Source organism: Lagenorhynchus albirostris, chromosome 13 (assembly GCF_949774975.1).
Source record: "Lagenorhynchus albirostris chromosome 13, mLagAlb1.1, whole genome shotgun sequence".
NCBI lineage: Eukaryota > Metazoa > Chordata > Mammalia > Artiodactyla > Delphinidae > Lagenorhynchus > Lagenorhynchus albirostris.
Window position 1 is genome coordinate 31745814 of NC_083107.1, and position 25498 is coordinate 31771311.

At 38.2% G+C, this 25498-nt stretch overlaps 1 protein-coding gene across 2 annotated transcripts; it reads left to right on the forward strand.

Moving 5' to 3' along the window:
* The first annotated feature begins 8171 nt into the window (after positions 1–8171).
* Positions 8172–25498, forward strand: C1D (C1D nuclear receptor corepressor). Of its 2 annotated transcripts, none has more exons than XM_060168608.1 (5): positions 8172–8244; positions 19617–19763; positions 20529–20595; positions 20900–20955; positions 23866–25498. In XM_060168608.1, exons 2-5 carry the CDS (start codon positions 19626–19628, stop codon positions 24028–24030), a joined length of 426 nt encoding a protein of 141 aa, XP_060024591.1. In that variant the 5' UTR covers positions 8172–8244; positions 19617–19625; the 3' UTR covers positions 24031–25498. The 2 variants fall into 2 exon arrangements, with proteins under 2 accessions (XP_060024591.1, XP_060024590.1); XM_060168607.1 differs by lacking the exon at positions 8172–8244 and adding an exon at positions 16240–16650.

The following is a 25498-nucleotide window of genomic DNA, read 5'->3' on the forward strand; positions in this document are numbered from 1 at the left end:
CATGACCTAATATAGCTACATATTTTTTCCTGAAATTCTATACACATTACATTTAGATGTACCGATTGAACAGAGCATTTTTTTTCCTTCAAAATATAGATGTGCTTCTTCCTGCTAATAACTTTGTTAGTATAACATTTCCACTGTGTTTTTGTTCATTGAGAGGAAAACGATTTCAGATTTCTTTCTTTATACTAACCAGTTTACACATTTCCTAGGCTTTTCTTTACGTAATAGGTAAAAAGATGAACTTAATACCAACTAGCTAATCAACGACTAGACAGGGTTATAGTAATGTTCCAGGCACTGAAAAAGAAATTAGAGAAGGAGAAAAGAGGTCAGTGTCCTTAAGAACTGGAAATCTAGCTGACGAATTTACAGAGGAAGTGCAAGATCTGAACGCAGATCAAATTCCTTACTATGTTGATCTGCACATTATACTTCTAGGCCTGGGGAAGCTCCCCCAGGGCCATTGTGTGTCGGCTGCCAAGGGAAGAGATTCAGTGTGACTTGATTTCTTCAAGCTTTTTGCTCAGTGAGGCTAACAGGCAGTTGAGGGAATGATAATAATAAGGTAGTGAGATATCATTTATTATTTAATATGAAAGGAAAAATACGCTATTGACATAAGACATAAAAACAGAGATTCCTCTCCCATTTGGAATGAAAGAAACACACATCAAGAGCGGTTGCTAATGAAAATGAGAAATTTCTACTACCCACCCTGTAAAACAAAGAAAACAAGCAATAGAACGTCGTAACACCCTACGCTTCTTTTATATTAAGTACTTAATTTCTGAATGTGGGACATTAATTATATTGTTGAGATTAAGCCAATTTTGGTAATTTGGATTTTCAAGCTCATTATCTCTTGTATCCAGATGCAAATATTTCATTCTAGGGACAGGGGTTTTACAGAAGATTTACCAAAAAGCAGGGTCCTCTCCACAGAGAGCTATTTATTTTCCATTTAGCAGAAGTCATGGCATAGAGCAAGTCCAAAATAGTGCAAATTACTACAAATGTCTCTGCTCAAACATTTTCAGTCTCTTTTGCATCAGGATAATTGTTTCCGTGTTTTAGTTTATTTTGTTAGCATAAACAGGTTTTTGAGTTTGTCTGGATAATTTTTTCACCTTCCAAGTTCCTTTTGCCTGTAGCGTCCCAGCCTTTCTTAGGGAAAGGACTCAACACTTCTTCAAATAGTCGTTGTGATTTATAATCCTCTAAGATAATTGGCTTGATAAGGGCTTCTGGGGCTTGAGTTCCAGGCATGGACACTCCAAATTCCCATTATATTGAGGACCTTGTATTGACCAGCAGTCTTCACTTGGTTATTCCCCAAGCCCAAGTTATGGGATGTGTGAGCTTTGCCTCTCCAGAAGTTTTCCTCTAAATTCATCCTCCTGTGGAAACTGTTGGATAACCCAAACTTCCCATCTAAATTAGCCCAGTTACTGAACCACGATTATAATTAGCAGCATACCCATTTTTCCATTCACTTCAGGAGCCAGAAGTACTTTCTCATCATGAGTTAATTCACCAGGCCAGGTCTTGGGATTGTTGTCCTATCACTGTTGCTAAAAGTAGTCATACGAAGTCAACAGAAGAGAGTTTCAGTACACAGTTCCAGCCTTGCTTGAAACTTGGGTTCCAAGCACTATTTGAACTAGTTATTAGTTGTTATTAGTGCTATGTAACAAAGAATTTGGCTGGCTTTTGTCTCTGGTTACTGGGAGAGAGCCTCTAAATTATTGGAATTTCCCAAGTGGGAGGAGAGTCTTTGCTGTTCTTGGTGAACCCCTCGGACCCCACCTGAGTTTATGCTAATGAGGTGACTCATGGTGGGCACCTGGATAGTTTCAGAATGGAGGTTGGCTAGGCTGGAAAGGTCAACCATGTGATTAGAGGGTTGGGGCTTTGAGCCAGGCCCTATCAGTGCCACATGGGAGGAGAACTGGAGATTGAGTTCAGTCATGTGGCCAGTGATTCAATCATTCGTGTCTATGTAATCAAGCCCCAATAAAAAACTTTGGACACCTGGAACTCTGGTGAGCTTCCTTGTTGGTTATACTCATTGATGTGCTGGGAGGGTGACCTGTTCTGAGGACACGGAGGGTTTGTGTTTGAGAGCCTCTCAGATCTTGCCCTATATGTCTCTTCATTGGGCTGGTCCTGATTTGGATCCTTTATAATAAAACTGAAATCATAACACTTTCCTGACTTCTGTCAGTTTATTTTAGTGAATTATTGAGCCTGAGGGGGTAGTGGAAACCGCCAAATTTGTGGCCAGTTTGTCAGAAATGCAGTGGCCAAAAAACCCAGGAGATTGGGCTGGTGTCTGAGGTGAGGGGAGTCTGCTTACTGTGTCCTTAGGTAAAATTTGATCTAACTCTGCATAGTTAGTATCAAAACTGCATCGCAATGAGGAACTTACTTTAATTTTTTTAACAGAAGCTGAAGAATTTCTTACGCACACGTAAGAACACATGAGAATGCATAACCCGGTCAATGGTCCAATTAATTTTCTTCTTGAGATTTTTTTTTACAGTAGACCTTCAAGTCCAAATAAAACAGGTTTTTTGTTGTTCTTGTTGTTTTAGTATATTGAAATGCAGCATGATATTCTATTAATGGGGTTATTTAATACAGCCATTGTTTCAGCAGTTTGGGGTTTATAACCAGCTAGGTTACTTTTAGTTCTTAAGTAGAAATGAAATGATTAGGTCTTTTAAACAACCACTTGCAAGACTTGGACACTAAAGCTCTAAGAGGTGGGAATTCTACAGAACCACCAAGAAAAACCGGATATGTTGCTGAAGGTCTCCTAGTGACAAAGATTCAAGGGTGGCCCCAAAGTAGATACATCAACTTGTTTTGGAAACTTCAGAGGAGGAGAGAGGAGGGCAACTCATCTCCATGTCTCTTACCACATGGAGTCTTATAACAGAAGACTTTGCATATAGTAGGTGCTCAATTAATGAGATGCCATGAATAAGGCCCTTAAAGGTTATGTGAGGGCTGGATGCAAGTCCATGCGTAAGATTCTGGTTGCCTGCTGGTAGGTACTTTATGTAGTTTAATAAGCTTCAAGGACTGGCAGCTCAGAGACAGGGAACTAGAAGCAGTGTGAGGAGTCGTGGCTTCTAAATTATGTTTCTGAAACAGGTGTTTATATTTTCTGTTTCCAATTAGTGCTTTAAGTACTGACACTTCCAACATGGCCCCCATCTGGATGGGTGGAGAATATGGGGCAAAATCAAGCAGTCTATTCTACAGAAAATGTCTCCTCCTGCCCCTTGAAGAACGGTGAGGAATCCTGAGTAGCGAGTGTGATGCTGGGGCTAAGATAGAACAACTATCAAATGTGAAAGATGACTAAAGTTTTCCAATCCAAATACTTGCTAGATGGCAAACACATCGTTTAAGTTCAGAAGGAACTTACATCATTCCCTTATTTTTTTTCTCCTTAAAAATGACATTTCGATTTAATTATGTAATTATTAATTTAAAAAAAGAACTTATATTGGAAACTACCTGAAACTGTATTTTTCTGTTGCTTATATTAAAAAGTATAGTATGATGAATCTCCATGTACTCATCATGCAGTTGGGTGAATTTCAGTTGTGAGAACTGAACCACTGTTGCCCTACGAAGCAAAGACTAATGAAAAAAATGTTCACTGAAATGGTAAAGATATCATTCGTGAAGAAATAAAACACTTTGGCATTTCTTCAAGTGTGTCTCTGCTGTCCAGATGAGTTTATGCTGCTCCAGAGCCTTCAGAAGGCAGTTGTGGAACTCCATTAAAAATGTCCCTGGCTTGGGCTTCCCTGGTGGCACAGTGGTTGAGAGTCCACCTGCCGATGCAGGGGACACGGGTTCGCGCCCCGGTCAGGGAAGATCCCACATGCCGCGGAGCGGCTGGGCCCGTGAGCCATGGCCGCTGAGCCTGCGCGTCCGGAGCCTGTGCTCCGCAACAGGAGAGGCCACAACAGTGAGAGGCCCGCGTACCACAAAAATAAATAAATAAATAAACGTCCCTGGCTTCTCAGTGGTCCTGGGAATCAAGGCCACTGACTGCAGTGGAAGCTTTTCCAGATACTCTTCCTTTGAAGGGGTGAGAGAGAGGAACCAGGGAATATTGGGAAATAGAGCATTAGAATTCCTGAATCCTCAGAGGACCTGCTGGGGCAAAATCTCCAAACAAAAGAGAAGATTAAACACTGATGATGGGACATGAAGAAACTCCCCATCATGGTACGTTTAAGGGAGCTATTAACACTTAGTGAGGAGCAGCTGGAAACACTTGCATTTCACCCTCACAGCTGGCTCTCTCGCGGGCCACATGAGGTTGTCATGATGACTTGGTAAAACACACCCGACTGACAAAATATTGTGAGAAAATATTTGCAAACGAATCAACAGACAAAGGATTAATCTCCAAAATATATAAATAGGTCATGCAGCTCATTATTAAAAAAACAAACAACCCAATCAAAAAATGGGCAGAAGACCTAAATAGACATTTCTCCAAAGAAGACATACAGATGGCCAAGAGGCACATGAAAAGCTGCTCAACATCACTAATTATTAGAGAAATGCAAATCAAAACTACGAGGTATCACCTCACACCAGTTAGAATGGGCATCATCAGAAGATCTACAAACAACAAATGCTGGAGAGGGTGTGGAGAAAAGGGAACCCTCTTGCACTGCTGGTGGGAATGAATGTAAATTGATACAGCCACTATGGGGAACAGTATGGAGGTTCCTTAAAAAACTAAAAATAGAATTCCCATATGGCCCAGCAATCCCACTACTGGGCATATACCCAGTGAAAACCATAATTCAAAAAGACACATGCACCCCAATGTTCACTGCAGCACTATTTACAATAGCCACATCATGGAAGCAACCTAAATGCTCATCGACAGACGAACGGTTAAAGAAGATATGGTACATATATATAATGGAATATTTTTCAGCCATAAGAAGGAACGAAATTGGGTCATTTGTAGAGATGTGGATGGATCTAGAGACTGTCATACAGAGTGAAGTAAGTCAGAAAGAGAAAAACAAATATCACATATATGTGGAACCTAGAAAAGTGGTACAGATGAACTGGTTTGCAAGGCAGAAATAGAGACACATGTAGAAAACAAACGTATGGACACCAAGGGGGGAAAGCATGGGTGTTGGTGGTGGTGGGATGAATTGGGAGATTGGGATTGACATGTATACACTAATATGTATAAAATGGATAACAAATAAGACCCTGTTGAATAAAAAAATAAATAAAATAAAATTCAGAAAAAAAAAAAGAAGTTGGAAGTTTGCAACAAGGAGAGAACCCTCACCTGACCATATTGGCACCTTGATCTTGGACTTCCATCCTCTATAGCTGTAAGAAATAGGTGGCTGTTGTTTATAAGTCACCCAGTCTGTAGTATTTTGTTATAGCAGCCTGAAGGGGCTAAGACAGTATTGGAACAAATATCATTTTTCTGTGTTTTTAGAATGACTCATGAGCTGACAATCTATTTAAATATTCGCATCCCACCAGAATGTTTCAAATCAGTCAAGTACTCCTTGACACGGGGTGGTGGGCAGGGGTGAAGGAAGGAAAGAAGAAAGACAAGGCAAAAAAGAGGAAGTGGCTTATTTATTGAAGTTATTTAGGCAAACAGTAGAGATGGTGATGGCATCAATTCCTCATCCTCTAAAAACTCCTACCCTTGGTTTCAAGATAGAAAATCTCACCATCTGAGCATTCTCTGGCAGCAATACTCAAGCATACATCTGGAAGTTTTAAATGTTGAAATCAGTAATTATAGGAGAAAAAAGTTCGGTGAAGGAAAAGAAGAGGAAAGTAAAGTGGAAGAAAGGGGAGGAAAAGAAGAGGGGGAGGTATTCCCAGCTGTAAATTTGAATGTAAGCTCCATAACAAGGAAGGACATTTTGTCACTGCTCTACTTATAAGACATAGAATAGAGTCTGGTATTTAATAGGGACTCAGTAAATATTTGTTGAACAAATCATGGGATTGTGGTGCTACTGTGGTGTTGATGGTTAGGTGTACAGCAGTTCAGGCAATGTGCCCCGCAGATCTCCCTTTAAGAAAGAATTTACCGTTCTGTAGTAGAAGTGCAGTTGACTGAGAGCCGCCACCTGGCAGCATCTTTAGGCTCTACTTCCGTTTTTAAGCTGAAGCCATGCTCTTGCTAATGACTGAATATAGAGGTGGGTGCCAGTTCCTGGCCATTTCTGCCCAATGTGGTCTCCTTTAAGGGGCAGTCTTTGCTCTGGAACTCACTGTTGGGGTGGTGAGACCCTGTCAGATGTCCATCACGGTCTGAGGCTTTCTGCTCAATCCTGCTTCCTACGTCTTTATCTTTCAGAGACATCTCTGCTTCCCCCACACCTCAAACCTCTTGTACTACTAACTCCATTTCAGTGTTTGCTTCCTGATGACCTAAATGACACAGGTCTGACAATTTGCCTTGAAGCCTCATTATCACTTTGGTGCTGGATGAACTGTCAGGTTCTGAGTTATTCTGGGTGTTTCAGTCTTCCCAGATCTCAACAGTCTTCCTGGTAAGGTTATGCACCCAACTCTCAAGGATTGTGCTACTGAAAATGTGATCTCTGGACTGGCGCCCATCTCTGAACTATTTCTTATTACCTGTCCACAATGAGATGAATGCAGAAATTGAGAATAATCATTTAAAACCTTTTATGACAATTTGGCATCACTCCAACAACTAAGGTCTGTGAACTGGTTTTCTTGAGTAGGGTATAAGATTAGTTTGGATGTTGTTGAACTCACACTGTGAGTCCCAAGTTGTGTGGATTGTGTAGTAGTCATATGTAGTAGGACCACATTGCAACTTGCGATATTTTGAGGTGACTCTAACTATGTATAAAATCTGGAATCTATTTCTTTCATCAAGAGATAATTTAATCTTAAAGATAACTTTAAAGGATAAGTTGTTGGAAATGGCAATTGACGAAGGATTGAAGATGAATTTTGAAAACGTCATCATTTGTTTTATTTTACTTTTTAAAAATATTTATTTATTTATTTAGCTGCGTCAGGTCTTCGTTGTGGCACCCTGGGATCTTTAGTTGGCTCCTTGGTTGCAGCATATGAACTCTTAGTTGTGGCATGTGGGATCTAGTTCCCTGACCAGGGATCGAACACTGGCCCCTGCACTGGGAGCATGGAGTCTTAGCCACTGGACCACCAGGGAAGTCCCTGTTTTATTTTAGATAAAAGTTAAAAATGGATATTCTTAGCTTGCAGAAATTTCTTTGAAAACTCTTCTCCCATTCCCATCAACTTAACTCTGTTTCTCTACTGAGTGTAAAAACAAAACAGAGAAACAGTTTAGATACTCACCACCCTCAACCAGAAGCCTTATCTTTAATCCCAGTAGACTAGAAGAAGAAACCAGAAGAAAGCTCATTTGCCACTTAAAATACTTTAGTATTGACACACACGGTGTTTGTTCAAAGTGCTTTTGTAGGCATTTAATATATGGAATCGCTATTTCATGCATAACTTTTCGTTAAATTACGATTGTGGAATAAAGTCAGGAATGTAAAAACGATGCTCCTAATCGTTCAAGTAGCAATATGCAATCTTTGTCTTTTTTTCCTCTTATGTTTGTTCTGATTTCATTTATTGCAGTGCAGTTTTATGTTTTTTGAAATAATTAGAAATCTAGGCTTCTCTTTTGCCTTTTAATCCATCTTTCAAGCAATTCATTTTGATTGTATTTTACAAAATAATTTCGTAGCGACGGGTTGGAAAAACAAAGAACCCAAACTTTCACCACAGATAACTCAGGAAGCTGCTTTGGAGGCTAATTTTGAGGCGGACAATGGGAGAGAACCTGGGCCCTGCAACGAGTTTCAGCGAATGTAAAAACCAGCACAAAGCTTTAGTAACTAACATTTTTTTTTTTTCTGGATAAATATGCTCAATTTCTAATCCGGTGGGCGTTGGCCAAATGCAAATCTTGAAAAGGTGCCAGCGCCCCGCCCCAACCCCTCCTACACCTTCGGCCTGCGGCACGGTTGGAGCACGGCCTTTGGAGGCGGAAGGGAAAGGAGCGAAGGGGCGGGGCGAGCAGCGTGAGGTCACCGGAGAGCGCCGCTCGCGCCGCGGGCAGAGCCGGCGCGCTGCTGACGTCACCGCCGCCGACTGCTTTCTGGGAGACAGGAGTGGAAGGCCCGCGAGGTATTATTCAGAGCTGGGGTTGGAATTTCTCGTGCTTTTAGGTTCGCTTCTCCTGGAAGCGCCCTGTCACCCTCCGGCTGACTGTGGGGAGGGGGACTGGGCTGCGTAGCCTTCCGCGAATGCGAGCGTTGGGGTAGCGTCGTGGCAAGATCCCCCACTTCCGCTTTCCTGTGGCTGCTTGCTGGCTTCGGCCTACCTTGGCCCTCCACGTCTTTGGGTCCGGCCTTTCGCTTTTTCCTCGCTTCTTAGCTCCGCCTCTCAAGTATTGGAGGGCGGAGAAATTAAGAGCACGTGACTTCACTGTTAATTTTCAGCTGCCTTCAAACCTGGTTGAGGGAGGAAGGCCTAAGTGGCAGATGTAGGGGAGTAGCTTTCCCGTGTCATCCGTTATCATTCACATACATGATCACGCACTGCCTGCCACTGCAACATTAGCCCACCCGAGATGGTAGGCTAATTTCGACTTTGAGGTGAAATCTAATGGAATCTCAAAAAAGTGGTTTTTCTTTACGGCCCAGGAAAGTTTAGTGTGATTGAAACTTCTGTTTGAAAGTATCTTTTGTGTCTTGCTGTTTGTTGACTGCAACAGTTTTGGCTTGATAAAGATGTATCTGTCCCAATGAGATGTTTATTAATCATAAGTAAACACTTATTAATCTTTTTGGACTGTCTATAGTAGACTGACCCGAGACTTAACCGAATGTTGACTTTGGATTAGAAAATAACCAAATAATTCCTATTGAAATTCCGTGAACTGTTTGTGATTGATGGAAAATGATAGAGCTCACTGTTTTGTTGAAAGAAAATAATGATTGTGTGAACAATGTTTTTTCAAAATAATTAGAACGGTTCTGAGTCAAAAGATGTTATAGCTGTCTTCAGATAGCTGTGTTGTATGTATTGCAGTTCAGAGGTGATATAATTTTTCATAACAGTCTTAAAATTTTCAAATGGCTCTTTATGTGTTTTATCTCAGCGACTGTTTCCAAACAGTTGACCCTTAAAATATGGCTCTAAATAGTCCCCACTGGGTTGGGGTGTTTGATCATTTTCACTTTAGTAAAATAATAACTAGTATTACTAGTTAATGTATTGAGTCCTGAGCCAGGCACTGTTCTAAGAAGTTTACCTATATTATTTATTTAACCTGCACAGTACACCTGAGAGGAGATGAGAATATTGTCATAAGCAAATTCCATAGTTTTGGAAGGTAATTTTACTGCTTCACATCAATAATTTTGAAAACACTTCGAATTAAACTTTAGAATTAACAATTGAAGTAATTTCATTGTAATCTGATTTAATTATTCATCTCGATCTTGAGCAACCTCTTTGTAATTTATATCTTTTTCTACTATGAGACTTTGGGATAAATTTGCTTTTAGAGGCCAGCATCTCTATCTTTTCTCCGTGATTTTACTCTAAGTATGAAGGAGAGTTACAGGCTGCACTAGTGTAGACTATCTGCCAAAGACAACAATATTTATGGAGAGATTGTTGTATATACATTTCACTATCATTTTCTAAGGTAATGCAGTGCAAAAAGGTCATTACGTTAATAGAATTCTGATGCAACATTTGCGGATGTCTTTCTAGTTTTCTCCCCAAATTATATATATTTTGGATTTGTTCCTGGCTTAGTTCATAATTGTATGTAACTCTACTTAGTATAGGAATGGAAACAGCCCTGGAATGTACATTATTATATATTTTCTTTTGGATCCACATGGTCACTATCCTAATCTGATATTGAGATTCTCCAAAATTTGGTTCCAGTTTACTTTCATTGTTTTTAGTTAGTGAACAAATAGTTATTAAGTACGTGGCAAGACTTTATGTTAATCATTTGGAGATACAGTGGGTAAATAACCAGTGGAAGGTTTTGAACAGAGGAGTGACATGATCTGGTTTAGGTTTTTAATAGGATCACTCTGCCTGCTGTGTTAAGAGCAAGTTGTTGGAGAGAGGGGTAGGGCAAAGCCAGGAGACTAATTAGGAAGGTGTAATAATTCAGATGAGGTGATAGCAGCTTCACAGCTGGAAAGACTGTGGTGAGTAGCAGTTCAATTTTGGATGAATTTTGTAGGTAAAGCTAACAGATTTGCTTATGGATTGAATGTGGGTTGTAAGAGAACTGTCAAGGTTTTGGGCTTGGGCAACTAGAATGGTTAATTGCCATTAACTGAGAAGTGGAAAACTATGGGAGGAGCAGGTTTGTGAGGGAGAATTGGGAGTTCATTATGATGTGTTAAGTTTGAGATCTCTGTTAGTCATCCAAGTGGAGATGTTGAGTAGGCAATTGAGTCTACCAAGTCTGGAGTTCAGAGGGGAGGTCATTGCTGGAAAAGAACATTTGGGAGTCACATGGTATTTAAAATCGTGAGACCGGAGACAATCGCCAAAGGAGTGAATGTAAACGGGAAAGCAGTACAAGACGTGAGTCTTTAGGCATCTTAGCCTTTATAGGTTTGGGGAGATGAAGACCCAACAAAGTAGACAGAAAGAACAGCCATCGGGGGACAAGGACAGTTTTGAGAGTGTAGTGTTGTGGAATTCAGGGTGAAGTAATGTGTTCACTATTCTTGGGCGCTGGTTATGGATCAGATAGATAAATGAGGACTGACATTTTTGGATTTATCAAGATACATGAGAAGGAGTATTAATGGATAAGTGATAACGGTCTGGAGAACCTTGGGAGCAAAGAGGAAGAAGAGACTACTTTTGTTTGGGAGATATGGAAGCCTTTATAGAAGAGAGGGCATTTGATGTGTGTTTTAAAGGATTAATAGGTTTTACTAGGCCCAGAAGACAGGGGAGGAGTGGGGGGAGGGGGTATTGCAAGCAGAGGAAAAAGCCTTACTTCTCTCCCTTCAAAGCCATACCTCCCAGTCAGCTGTCTTCAAGATGCTTTTGCAAGTCCTTCCCTTTGTATCCATTAGTCAGTTCCTCATTCTGGATTACCATTCTTGCTCCAGGCCTACTGAACCCTGCTAAAGAAATTCACAAAAGACCCAAATTAATGCTACCCACCTTCAAATGGGTCCTTTCTCGGTTGTCTGACAGTTGCTTTATTTATCCCTACTCTCTTCCTAGCACATACTCCACATTTACTCAGCATTGACTACGTGCCAGGCACTGAGGAGTCATTTCTTTAGTAGATATTTATTTAGCATCTATGACATGCTACCCTGATATTTGGAGTGTATATGAGCAAAGACTTGTCCTGCACGGTGCTTACAGTCCAGTGTGGATGATGGACACTATTCAAATAATCACAGAAATATAAAATTACAACAATGATATGGAGAAATACATGGTGCTGTGAGACTGTGTAACTAGTGGATGTGACTCATTGTGAGGCAAGAGGGAATGCTTCCTTGAGAAAGCATTGTTGATGAGGGAGCCGAGTTAAGCAGGCCAAACATGTTGGTGGCAGGGAGTCCTCACAACAACTCTAGGAGGAGTTTCTAGAGAGCACGAGGCTAGAAAGGCTTTTGTACCATGAGAATAGGGAGAAAGTGGCCTTATGGTGGCTAGAAAATTTAGGTGTAGGGAAGGCAATCCATTCATATAGTTCTTTGAATAAAATAGAGCTAAAGAATACAGGTTTTTTTTTTAATAAATTTATTTTTGGCTGCGTTGGGTCTTCATTGCGGTGCGCGGGCAGTCTCACTCCTCCCCTTTTATCTGTCGGTGAACATTACGTGAATCTGTAATTTCACTAGGGGTTGCAAAATGGTGATTTTCTTTTTTGTTTTAAAGGTTATGATTTCTTCCACATTTGTTAACTGGAATTTGAACTCTAGTTTTATTACTTGGGATCCTGACAGTCATCAATAACATGTCTATTGTGGAAAAATGCTGTCAGAGCAACAATTTGTGATGCCGGGAATATACGTTTCCTGGCTGTAGTTCTGGAGGCTTAAAGGAGTGTGATGGTCTTTTTGATGTGCAGCCCCCATTCAGTCCAACACCAAACTAGCTATTGCTCTGAAGGTGTTTGTAGATATAATCGAAATACACAAACAGTTGACTTTTATTATTCTAGATAATCTGGGTGGGCTTGATCCAATTAATTAGAAAACTTTAGAAGCAGAGCTGAAGCTTCCCTGATGAAAAAGAAGTTCCACCCGTGGACAGCAGTTTCAGCTTGCAGCCAAGAGTTCCAGCATGTTCGTTCTTGCTTACCTGCCCTGCAGATTCCTCCACAATTGCATAAACCAGTTTCTTGCAGTACATCTCTTCAGAATACCTCCTACTGGTTCCGCTGCTCTGGGTGAACCCCAGCTGGTACCAGGAGCCACTCTCTCGGGTCTCATGTTCTCTAACAAAGTGGGGTGAGGAGTGGTGGCAAGGGTCAGAGAACCTACGTTTGTTAGGGTAACCCTATAATTTATTGCTCAAACTGGGACTTCTGAAAGAGAAATGGGGAGCTGAGCAGTTGGCAAGCTGAAACAATAGACATACATGGGGACTCTCTTGGGCAAGTTGAGACATAAAGTCATTCTGTGTGTCAGCCACTGGTGACACATCAGCATGGCGGTGACATATTGATGACACCACCCCCTCAGGGAGCTTGTAGTCAAGGTTAAGTAAATCAACACATGTCACCAGATAGTGTTTTAGGTGACATGAGAACCTGTAGCTGTGCTTATCCAGACAGAGGGAATGGGAGGGTGGCACTCAGAGAAGTCCTATGCACTAAAGGGAAACCTGATCTTACCTCCAAACGTAAGCAGGGTTTGAACAAAGTGAAGTGGGAAGGATGGTTCACGTATAGAGAGCCACACAGGCGAAAGGTTAGGCTGAATGGGCATAGAACATCTGGAAAACTGCCGTGGTGGCTACAGCTATAGGATTGGAAGAGGGGAGCAATGAAAGATGAGGCTAGTCAGGCAAGCAAGGGCCACATCGTAAAGGGCCTCACGTCCACATAAGGGGTTAGGAGTTTACCTTCAAGGTGGCGGGAAACTATTGCAGGATTTTAAGCAGGGGTGTACCATGACCAGACTATCTTTATGGAAAAGTTATGTTTTGTAACATCCTAACATTGAGAGTGGAGAAAAATTGACAGTAGGGGGACTACTCCAAGGCTCTTGAAATGATCTAGTTAGTGAGAATGGGGGAAAGCTTGTGGCTAAGGAGATTAAGGAGGCCGTATTGACAGAACTGATGGGACTGGGGCCTGAGGAAGCGATGAGGGGCGACTTCCAGGTTCCAGGCTGCACTGAGCTCCCTGAAGCAGAGAATGGAGGGGAGGAGGTAGGGGATGATGTCGTGTGCCCCTCCTTTTCTCCTGTCGGCACTGTGGCTCTCATCACCAACGAGAGGAGGGAAGGAATGGCAGTAACGTCCTGTAGGGATTGCTGGGCAGGGTTTCTCCCCTCTGCCCCTGAGTCTCAGCCAGACCTTCCTGAGGGATGAAGAGAGGCACCTTCTCCACTTGCAGCCTGCGCTTTAGAAGGAGTAGGTGGAGGGGTGGGGAGTCCCTGTAGAACCAGGCAGCAAGTGAAGGGCAGAGGGGGGTGAGTTCTCTTCTTTCTCTTCTTTGGACATTTACCACATACAGTCTCGGGCAAGTTACGGAAACTCACTGTGGGTCCGTTTGTTGTCTGTGAGGAGTAAATGAATGAGTGTGGCTGCTTAGAGTAGTGCCTGGCTCACAGGCAGTGGGGTTCAGATGTTGGCTGTGGCTGCTGGTAACCATCCATTCACTGCTTCATCCTGGCATCTGAGTAACAAAGGGGACCAGAGGGCGGCTTCTGCAGCTCCCTCCTTGCAGTGCTCCCTGTGGAAGGAACAAACACTCAGGAACTATCTGTACGGAATGTTAGGAGAAATCATTTGAATTGGGGGGAATTTCTGATAATAGAAGCACCTTTATTTTTCAGTCTACCTTGCCTTTATTTTTTAGTTAGGAAAAAGGCAAGTGGTTCAGTTCAGATTTAATGAGAGTCATTATTCTTACTTACTGCCTTGCTTTCAGTGTTCACCGTAACCCATTTTAACAATAAATAGCTACTTGTTTACTGGGGCTTAGGGACAAGGAATAATTGCAGGAAAAATCCCTATCATGATTTTGAGAGGGGAAATATTTTCCAATAGAAAAATCGAATGAAAAAATTCACATTTAAATAAAGGCTTTTTTGTGTTTTTTATACTTGCAGTATTTGTTAAAAGCCAAAATACTTTATTAAAATATGCCTTTATTTAAATTTAATGATTGTTTCTTTTTATTACAATTTTAATACATGCTTTTTGAAATAACGAAATTTAAACAACAAAGAATGAAGAGCTAAAAACATGAGTCTGCTTTGATCCCATTCGCATTTCCTATCCCTTCTCAGAAAGAATGTCTATTTTTGTATGTCTCCTTCCAGACCTTTTTCTACATATCTACATATACAATTTTTTTTAAATAAATGGCATCTCTTAGACACATTACGTGTTATGTACTATGTTCTATGACTTTTTTTCACCACTTATCGTGTATTACTACATAAGGATTTACTTCTTTATTTTCACTCTTTTGGATGGATAAGGTATAATTCATTTAACTGTTCCCCTATTGATGACTATTTAGATTATTCCCAGTATTTGGTTATAATGTCTTCATTCAACAAATGTTTATCGACTGCTGGGCAGTGGTAGTGAACAAAACTGCCTGTTTTCATGTAGTTACCTTCTTTTGGAGGTAGACAGACAATAAATGAAATATGTCAGATGCTTTTGAGGCCTGAAGGGTGAAGAAGGAGATAGGAAGTGCTGGGAATGAGAAGAGGGGTATGCATTTTAAAATAGGATGGTCAGGAAAGCTTTACCAATAGATAACATTTGAGTAGAGATCTGGCAGAGGTGAAGTCATGAGCTTTGAAGCCATTGGTGGGGGAGAAACATTCTAGGAAGGAGAGAAGTCTAAAGGCTCTGAGATAGGGGCATGCCCAATAAGAAGAAGAGCAGTGAGGCCATTATGGCTGGAATGGAGTGAGCCAGGGGCAGAGTGGGAGGAGATGAGGTCACAGAGGAGGCAGCAGAGAGTCAGGGTTTTTTCGGCCACTATAAAGACTTTGTCTCTTCCTGAGTGAGGCGGCAAGCCTTTGAAGGTTTCCAAGCAGAGGCATGGTAGAATCTGACTTAGATTTGAGATGATCACTTTCTTGATAATAAACTATTGGAATGGAAACAGGGAAGCCGTTTAGGAGGCTATGGCAACAACACAGGCAAGACACAATGATGGCTCGGACTGGCTCGGACTAGGGTGGTAGCAGTAGAGGTGGTAGGATGTGAATATGTTTTAAAGATAGGGTGAGAGAGGAGTCAAGGACTATTCTGTAATTTTAGGTCTGAGCAATCGAAAAGGTGGAGTTGCCATGAAATGAGATGGGGAGGACTGTAGTAGGCAAGATTAGATTCTTTTTTTTTATTGAAGTATAGTTGATTTACAGTATTGTGTTAGTTTCAGGTGTATAGCAAAGTGATTTGGTTATATATATATGTGTGTGTGTGTGTGTGTGTGTGTGTATACACACACACACACACACACAGAGTAAGTCCCCTACATACGAACCTTCAAGTTGTGCACTTTCAAAGATGCGAATGTACATTCACGTGTCCAATCATGTAAGTTAGTTCAAGTGTCTGGCGTACATTGTCACTTGCATGCATCCTCTACAAGTGGTTATCCTTTTGTGTACTTTACTGTATAGTACTGTATAGAGTACAGTAGTATGGTATGTTTATTTCCTGCCTGTTCATTCGATGCCAGCCCCTGTATGCCAGCTGTTGTACTGTACTACTGTACTTTTCAAGGTACTGTACTGTAAGATTAAAAATGTTTTCTTTATTTTTTGTATTTGTTTGTTTTTTATGTATTATTTGTGTGAGAAGTATTATAAACCTATTACAGTACAGTATTACGTAGCTGATTGTGTTAGTTGGGTACCTAGGATAACTTTGTTGGACTTACGAACAAATCGGACTTACGAACGCACCCTCGGAACTGAACTCGTTCATATGTAGGGGACTTACTGTATATCCACACACATACATACATACATACATACATACATATACTTTTTCAGATTCTTTTCCATTATAGGTTATTACAAGATAAAGTAAGCAAGATTAGGAATTGGGCTTTGGGCACATTACATTTGAGAATATATTAACAGCCAACCAAGGTACTGAGTAAGTGGTTGGACATTAAATTTGGAGTTCAGTGGCGAGGTCAGGGCTGGAGATGCAAACCTGGGAGTCATCAGTTTATTAATATAGTTTAAACCCAGAGCTCACCTAGAGAGTAAATTAGAGAAGAGATTCAAGGACAGCCCTTGGGCACGTCAAGGTTAAGAGGCTTGAGGATATGAAAAGGATGCAGCAAAGTAGACCAAGAAAGCAACCTGTGAGGTAAGAGAGAAACCAAGGAAATGTGCTGCCCTAGAAACCAGACAGACTGAGCCAGCTATGTCAAACGATGAGAACTGAGAATTGACCATTGAATTGGACAATGTGGCTGAGTGGGTGACCTTGACAAGAACAATTTTGAGTGAGAAATAGGGGGTCTGATTGTAGTAGATTCAAGAAAGAATGGAAGGAGAGGAACTGGAACTCTAGTATTCAATATTAGCAACCCTTTTGAGGAGTTTGTTCTAAAAGGGAGATAGAAAATGGGGCTTAAGCTGGAGGGGGATATGAAGTCAAGGTGTTTCTTTTGTTTCTTATCTAAGATGGAGGAATAAAATGTTTCAAGCTTATGGGCAATGATCCAGCAGAGAGAAAAATTGATGTAAGGCAAAGTCCCCACTTTAAGAGAAGGGTCTGAAGAGTCCATTTTAATAAACTTATATGCATGTATACAAGGATTTCTGTAGGCTACTTTCTGAAGAGGATATCCTGAGTCAAAGGGTGTGTGCATTTAAGAAATCTGTACCAATTTATATTCCACCTCCAGTGTATACCCTTGCTAACGTCAAACTTTGCCAGTCTTTAAAATTATTGACAATCTGGTGGGTGAGATCTTCATTATTTTAATCTGTTTTATGCTTTGTAGGAACTCTTTATATAATCTGACTAATCCTTTGTTGTATTTTGGCACATATTTTCTCCCGTGCTGTTTCTTGCATTTAACTTTGCTTATGGTATACTTTTACCATATAGATGTTTTTTCAGTTTTTATGTATTTAAGTCTGTCAGCCATTTCCTTTTATAGCATTTGGGTTTCATTTGGATTATATACACATTTTATATAATGTATATAATCTTTTAATACATTTATACATTTATCTTTTAAATTCATCTGGAGTTTATTTTTGTGTATGTTGGGTAATAGGTATCTAAGTTTTCCATCTCCTTCTATGTTCTTAAACAGTTAAATACCATAAAAATTAACTGTTTCTTAAAGGTTTGGAAGAAATTACCTATAATATTTTCTAGACTTGGAACCCTTTTGAAGCGTAGATCTTTGACTTCTTTAAAGTGTGTGTTTTTTTTTTTTTTGTCTGTGTAATGATCTATTTGTTTTATGTACTTCTTTTTAGGTTAGTTTTGGTAATTTTTTTTCCTAGCACCTCATTCTTATCATCCAGATTTTTCAAATTTATTGGTTTAAAATTTTATGTAAAGAAAAGAAATATCAAGTCTTCTCTATATTTGTGTCTGTCCCTGTACTAATACCTTTATCTGGGCAGTAGATGCTGGAGCTGTCCTTTCACAGATTGGGAGATTTGTTTAGCAGCTTTCAGCCCGCATGGTTCACCTCTTACTGTCCTTCATCTTGGGTTTATTCCTAGATTCTCCTTCTCTTTTGTTTGTAAGGGATTGCAGGCTCCTTGGTTCTGTTCCCTATCAGTCTAATCCCATTTGCTCTTTAGCTTAGAAAAATTTCTGCTGTTGAGGTCGGCTGATGGATATGTGCCCTTCTTGGTTTCCAGCATTACTATGGACTTATTTTTGTGTTTCTTCTGTCATTTTGGAGAGATTTTTCTGGGAGGAATGAGAGGCAAATCCGTATTTTCAGTTAACTTTTTGAAATAGGAAGTCACAGTTCTTTCCTGTGTGGTTTTCTTTTCTCATAGTCCTTTGTTTAATTGCTGTTTGCACAGTAGTTGGATAATAACTTTACAGTGTGAGTAGTAATAGACCCCTGGACTTCACTTTTCTAAAATTTTAAATGAAACCAGATGTCTCAGTGGACTGTATTTGTTGAATAGAAATGTGGATATATTGTGACTAAATATTCAAGTAGTACTTTTAAAACTTAAATGACAGTCATAACATTTAGAATTATAAGGGACTTTAGAGATCATTAGACCAAATGCCTTATTTAATGGATGAGATATTTGGGGCCCAGAGAGATTCAGTGATTTATCTAAGGTAACAAAGTCAGTGATCAGGCAAGGTGGAAAGCCCGAGTCCCTTTACTTCAATTTGGCTATGCTGTTTGTTATTTTGCACATTCTTGATGTTCTCCTTAGCTGTGTAATGAAAGAGGTATTTTCAGCTAATAAAACCTAAGGATGGTACAGTGGCTTGGAATTGCTTCTGAAGTTTGATCTTAGATACCGTATTAAATACATTGATGTGGACTTTTCTTTTCCTCATATAGCTATTAAATATTATGATGTAAATGTGAATTTTAAAGAATGGGCCGTCAAGGTATGCTGTAGCCTAAATGAAAACCATATAGTTTATTTCTCCCATGTTTCATCTTTTCTGCTTACAGACTTTATGTGATCTATTGACTCTTCAATTTCTTATTAATATTTTAAGCTTAAGGAATATATATAAATATAAATATAGGCTTGAAAAGTAATTTTAGTGATAAATAATCATAAAATATTTCAGATCTAAGATTTCTAATTTTTTGGTTTAATATACCATGCTGCTAGATCAACATCTAAATTTACAAGTGCTAATATGTATGTTTTTTAAAAAAAGAGCTTTGCTTATTTTTTTCAGCAAGCATCAGGGGGTAGTGTATATTTATCACACTTTCATTGCTTTGCTTGGTCTTTAACTTCAACAGAAAGTTTTTAAAATGTAGGATTTTTATTATTGATATAACATGTTTGGTAGTCGTATCTCTTTAGTTCTCAAAAAGCATCGAGGGATTGAGGGATTGATATGTGTAGCATTAATGAACTTGGGTGGGTCCTATCCTGGCAGCCCACCCCCACTCCCCAGCAGCCTAAGAAGAGGGGAAGTTTAAACGTGGTTGCTCCAGAATTATATTCTAAGAAGATTTGTTTAATTAACTTCAGGTTTTAACTCTTTTAGCACTTTTGAAACATATGATATGACCTATTAATTTTTTTTTGTAACCTAGAGAGCATTCTCTGTCTCCAGTATGAACTAAGAATTTAATTTTTTCCCAGTTGAACATAATGGCAGGCGAAGAAATTAATGAAGACTATCCAGTAGAAATTCATGAATATTTATCAACATTTGAGAATTCCATTGGTGCTGTGGATGAGATGCTGAAGACCATGATGTCTGTTTCTAGAAATGAGTTGTTGCAGAAGGTATTTTAAGTAATTTCTAAAAATGTATTCATAAAACCGAGTGCTATGTTATGAAACACATAGAAGAAGAAACAGATACATGAAATATGCCCCTTTCCCCCTTTATTTCAATTTTTAAGTGTTTGGATATCTTTAAGGGGAAAATATAACAAACTCCAAGCTTAGGAAATACCTCCTAACTATATTTTTATTTTGACTTGGTTTTGAATTAAAAAAAGCTCTCCCAGCATTCTTTTTGACAGACTCTACCTTTGACCTTTTAAGTATTACAATGATGTTATCAGGGTTTCTGGAAACCCTATAGGACAAAACGAGTAAATTGACTTTGACAGTCTAAAACAAATCTCATTATGTTTCTTCTGTCTTTGGTATTGCCTAAGCATTTTAGCCTGCTTCTTATACATAAATGCATCATGTACAATGTTTATATTGATGAATTACTTTTGACATACAAAGCCCAGATTGTAAATCCTGAAATTAAAATAATTCAAAAGAATTTTTTTTAATTTTGGATTATACACATTCCTTGTTTAACTTAAAGATGGTACGCTGAAGTGAAAATTTGTGGGCAAAAATCACTGGTTAACAAAACTTTTCTTTTTGCAAATTATTTCCAGATTATTTGGTTTGATTATTGGATTATAGGAAGTGAAAAAAACATTTCTTTGATACATTGTACTTGGTGAAAGTTTAAAATATGTGATGGTGCTCAAAGTTTTAATTTCTTTTTTCTTTTTCTTTCTCTCTCTCCCTCTTTTTTAATAGTTGGACCCACTTGAACAAGCAAAAGTGGATTTAGTTTCTGCTTACACATTGAATTCAATGTTTTGGGGTATGTATATTACTTTAGAGTTAATTAGAAAGCAAATTATTTACCATGTCAAAGGTGACTTATTTTTTAAAATGCTAGCAATTATACTTTATGGCAATTTTAATAGTCAGATATTTATTTCTTTTTAAATCAGAATACCAGATGCCCATGAGCCACACATACATTTAATATTACAAAGAGGTTGAATAATTTAAGATTTAGTTAATAATTTGTGTGACGTTTCCTTTTTGTAACTGGAGTTTCTTTAATTAATGCTCTTAATTAATATATATGCATTTTATTCCATGAAATCTTTCTCTTGTAGTTTATTTGGCAACGCAGGGAGTTAATCCTAAGGAACATCCAGTAAAGCAGGAATTGGTAAGATTGCAGTGGATCGATTTCTTTTTATTTTACGTGTAATGTCTGTTGTAGTGTTTCTAAAGGTAAAATCGCAGTACCTTTATCACACTAATTGTGGAGAACAGAATTATTGAGGGATGAAATTACGAAAGTGAGCCAGATTTCATCGTGCCTTTAGTTTTTCTTTCTCTCACCTTTGTCAGAGAAGGGTGTTCCATATATTATATAAATCTGTGGATGGGAAAATGTCACGATTCTAGTAATTATTTATAAGTGCTATATTATTTTTCCTATAAATTCTTGAAATCCTGTTCATCTCTACAACTGCCTGTTTTTTTTTTTAAACTCTTATGCAATTCTTAAAAGTATATTCTAGTTGATTTACTAGCCAAGACGGGAAAGTTTCTCCTCCACCGTTTCAATTCTTCCATTAATTCATTTTCTCAGCAGTAAAGAATCCACTTCGGCAACAAAGCTAAAAGCTTTTTTGGCACCAGTTGTATGTGTACTGTCCAGTAATTCTGCATTAGTGACATATTTACAACCTGTAATAAATCTTCTAGGTTTGTCTTTGTATTCCATTTAGATGTATAAGTATAGTATATTATATAAGGTCTGGTATCTTGGAGTTTTTGCTGACTTCAAAAATTAAATCAAATCATTCAATTTGAAAGAAAAAAATTTAGAAATCAAACTTATGGTTACCTTCTTGACTTGGCTTTATGAATAAGAATATTAATAAATTTATTCTTTGTGTTTATAAAATATAAGGTAAATATATATGTGAAATACACTTGACACTGTATTATTGTTCTAAAGTTTTATGGTGGTTATGTATTTTTTTTATAACTTAGTAAAGCACTTGGTCATTTATTTAAAAAAATGAGTAAACCAGATCTGCCATCTTCAATTTTTAAATGTGTAGACTAAGACATTTTCTTCTTTTAAATTTCTTGGGGGAAAAGTAAATTTATTTTTAAATACAGAAATTGTGAAAGATACTTAAAGCAAAAATATAAAGCAGTATGATCCATAGAGCTTGATTTGACAAGTGATACTGGCTTTAAATCTTAAGAAGTATGCATTGTATCATCTGCTTTCACCTTTCTAATATGGACTTTACATTTATAAAATTCCTCTTTCTTCTCTCAAACACAAAGTTATTTGGAGTAGTGTAATACTTAATTCTGTCACTGGAAAAAGATAAAATCATCTGCCTTCTTTTTCCCTCAGAATCCACTTTATGGAGGAGTACATTTATATTTTGGACAAGGGTTGATAAATGAAAAGCATCCATAAACCTATTCCCCTTTTCTGACCTTGTGACAGATGTCACTAATTGATCACAGAGTTAGTATGTGAGAGGAAGCCTATTTGCCATATCTATCATGAATGGAGAAGGGCATTGAAAATAGTTTATTCATTTGACAAATATTTGAATGCCCACTGGAAGCCAGGCATTATTTCCAAGTGAGATACTTCCTCAGTGAATAAAGCCAATAAATATCTCTGCCTTTGTGGCAGGTGCCAGACTATCTAGTGGAGGGAAACAAACAACATAATCAAACAAACAACAAATAATAAATACATATGAATATATAGTATGTTAGAAAGTTACGTTGTGGGAAAAAAGAAAAAATAGCACAGAGTAAGGGGCATTGGAGTGCTTGGGTAGGATTGCCATTTTCAATAGTAAAGGCAGCACTTATTAACAAGGTGAACATTTGAGGAGACTGGAAGGAAGAGAGGGCTGGCCATGTGGGTTTGTGAGGGAGGATCATTCTGGGCAGGGCTGGGTTGGTTGTGTGTTGTGAGGACTTTGGCTTTTACTCAGAGAAATAGGGAGCCATGAGAGGGTTTTGAACAGGGTTGTCAGTTTCTTAAAATTAAAAAATTCTAAGGTTCTGCATTTTTCTGTGTATGTTTATATAACTATTTTGATTACTTTAATGAAACTTTTAAGCAGTGATCAATCATTTACTCTGCTGTTTTATAGCTCTCACGCCTTTATTTCTCCAACTGAAGTATAGAATAGCCCTTTATTCTGATTAGTGGTCTCAGAAGATTCAAAGTGGTACAGCAACCTAGTATGTTTCTCACCTTGTAAAATCTGATTAGAACTGTATATTTCATTAGAAAATATCATGTGCTTTTCAGTCAGAACTATGACATTGGATAAAAAGATCTTGTATTTTCATTATACTTATTTTAATTGTGACATGAAGGTAACACAAAAAAATAAATAGTTAAATACGCCTTAGCCATTTCCTGTTTAGAAAAATTTCTGGAGAGTTTAGTTTGTATGTTGAAAGTATGTGAAAGCTTTATTTTAATTAATTAATTATTTATTTATTTAGGCTGCGCCAGGTCTTAGTTGCAGCATGTGGGATCTTAGTTGTGGCATGCAGCTTTCTTAGTTGTGGCATGTGGGCTTCTTAGTTGCGGCTTGCAAACTCTTAGTTGTGGCATGCATGTGGGATCTAGTTCCCTGACCAGTGATTGAACCCGGGCCCCCTGCATTGGGAGTGCAGAGTCTTACCCACTGGACCACCAGGGAAATCCCGAAAGCTCTATTTTAGATTATAGACTTCAGATACAAGAGAGTTAGTATGTGGATTTAGGTGAATGCTAAATTTAAAAATTTAGTATAACCACATATAAACAATTAAATGTTTATCTTTGTAGTGTCTAGATCTTCCTCTTTTGAAACACTCAGAACACTTCTGACTTTTTTGATATCTGTATTCCCCTCAGACTGAACTCCAGGAGCACATGGAATGTGTTTATCCTATGCGCTTTGCACTTATTAGCGCCACTCAATAAGCAATAAATACAAAGCTGTTGAATTGAACTGAGGTATAGTATAATAGAACTCAGTGGTGAGCAGCTTAGTAAATCTGTTGCCTTTCTTCTTTTTTTGTCTTTAAGGAGAGAATCAGAGTATACATGAACAGAGTCAAGGAAATAACAGACAAGAAAAAGGCTGGCAAGCTAGACAGGGCTGCGGCTTCAAGATTTGTAAAAAATGCCCTATGGGAACCAAAACCTAAAAATGCATCCAAAATTGCCAATAAAGGAAAAAGTAAAAGCTAACCTTTTGGTTTTGATGTACACATATTCAAAAAGTACATAATTTTTATTGTTTTCCACAAAATAGATGATGATTATGTGCCATTGTAAGGTTTAAATGTATTCCATATTGAATTAGTGTGTAAAATTTGCATTTTAAATTTGTAATGCTAAATACTTTTCCCCCAGAAAGATTAAGTTATCCTTATTGATTTTCCTATAGAACATTATGTGGTTTTTTTAACATTGTGGTATATTTTATATTTATAGTTTACTGTCTCTTGACAAGACTCTTATTTCCTTATACAGGTCAGTTTTGCAAGTGCCATTTTATAAGCAACTATGAAATTTAAGTTAAATGTTCTTTGCAAACATTTGTGTATTTTCGATGAATAATGATTTTATGAAGTATGCTGAAGTTTTAAATACATCTGTTTTCACTATATAATATTAGGAAAGAAAGAAATGACTTAAATGTCCATTTTTTCTGTGAAGTTATTTCATTATGCTTTCATGATTTTGGGAATGACTGCTTTTTGTGATATTTGAAGTATGAAATTAAGACTTTTAAGGTTATTCTTTAATTCTTGGTACTTTGCCACTATGTCCCATTTAAAGTAAAATATATTCTCATTAACTTTAGATGGGAAATGAGGTTGTATATTGATGGCTGAATTTTGGCATAATGGCTGTACCCTATCAGTAAAGCTGTAAGTGTTGTGTAGCTGACCTGTTTTTTATTTTTCTTTTGAGTAAATTTTCTCTTGAAATTAAGAAGGTAGTTTTTAGAAATCCTTAGGAATGGGGGAATTCACGAGTTTTTGTTCCTTATGCATAGTGCCCACAGTTCTCTTGGCCTCATGTTTTCAGAGTTTTTTATTGTATGTTTCTGAGGCTATAGCAATTACATAGAAGTATTTTGGAACAACTTTGTATGTTATTTAATGCCACTTAAGCAGAGGAGAAATCCAAAGGAGATTACATTGTGTTTATATTCTGATTTATTTTTCTGCAGTATTTGCTACAGAGAATTCTAAATATTAAACGATTTTTTTTATGTCTAAGCCCATGAATTTTAATTATATACCCTTAATGCTTTCAGTCTTTGAATTCACATCATTATGTATAGGAATGCCAAGTACAGTAAAATACTTTAATTTTTGAAAATGAAGTTGTTAAAATTTTTTGTGTGACTAATTCTCCATAAGTAACCTTGAATAAGTGGATTTCTTGATTTATGGTAGCAGATATTGGAAATGGTCTTAAAATGTAATGGATTTTGTAACGCATGTTGAACTCTTTCTGTGACACATGAAGAGGTGGTCACTGATAGATGCAGAAAGACTTCTGGCTCAGATGTCAGACGATTTTTGAAGTGGAAGAACACTTATAGTTAGTTCACTCCTTTTTTCACCTTCGGCTCCTCAAAATTCAAATTTTTTTTTTTTAAAGTAGCTTCTTCATGAGAGAAATAAATGTTATTAAGATCAAA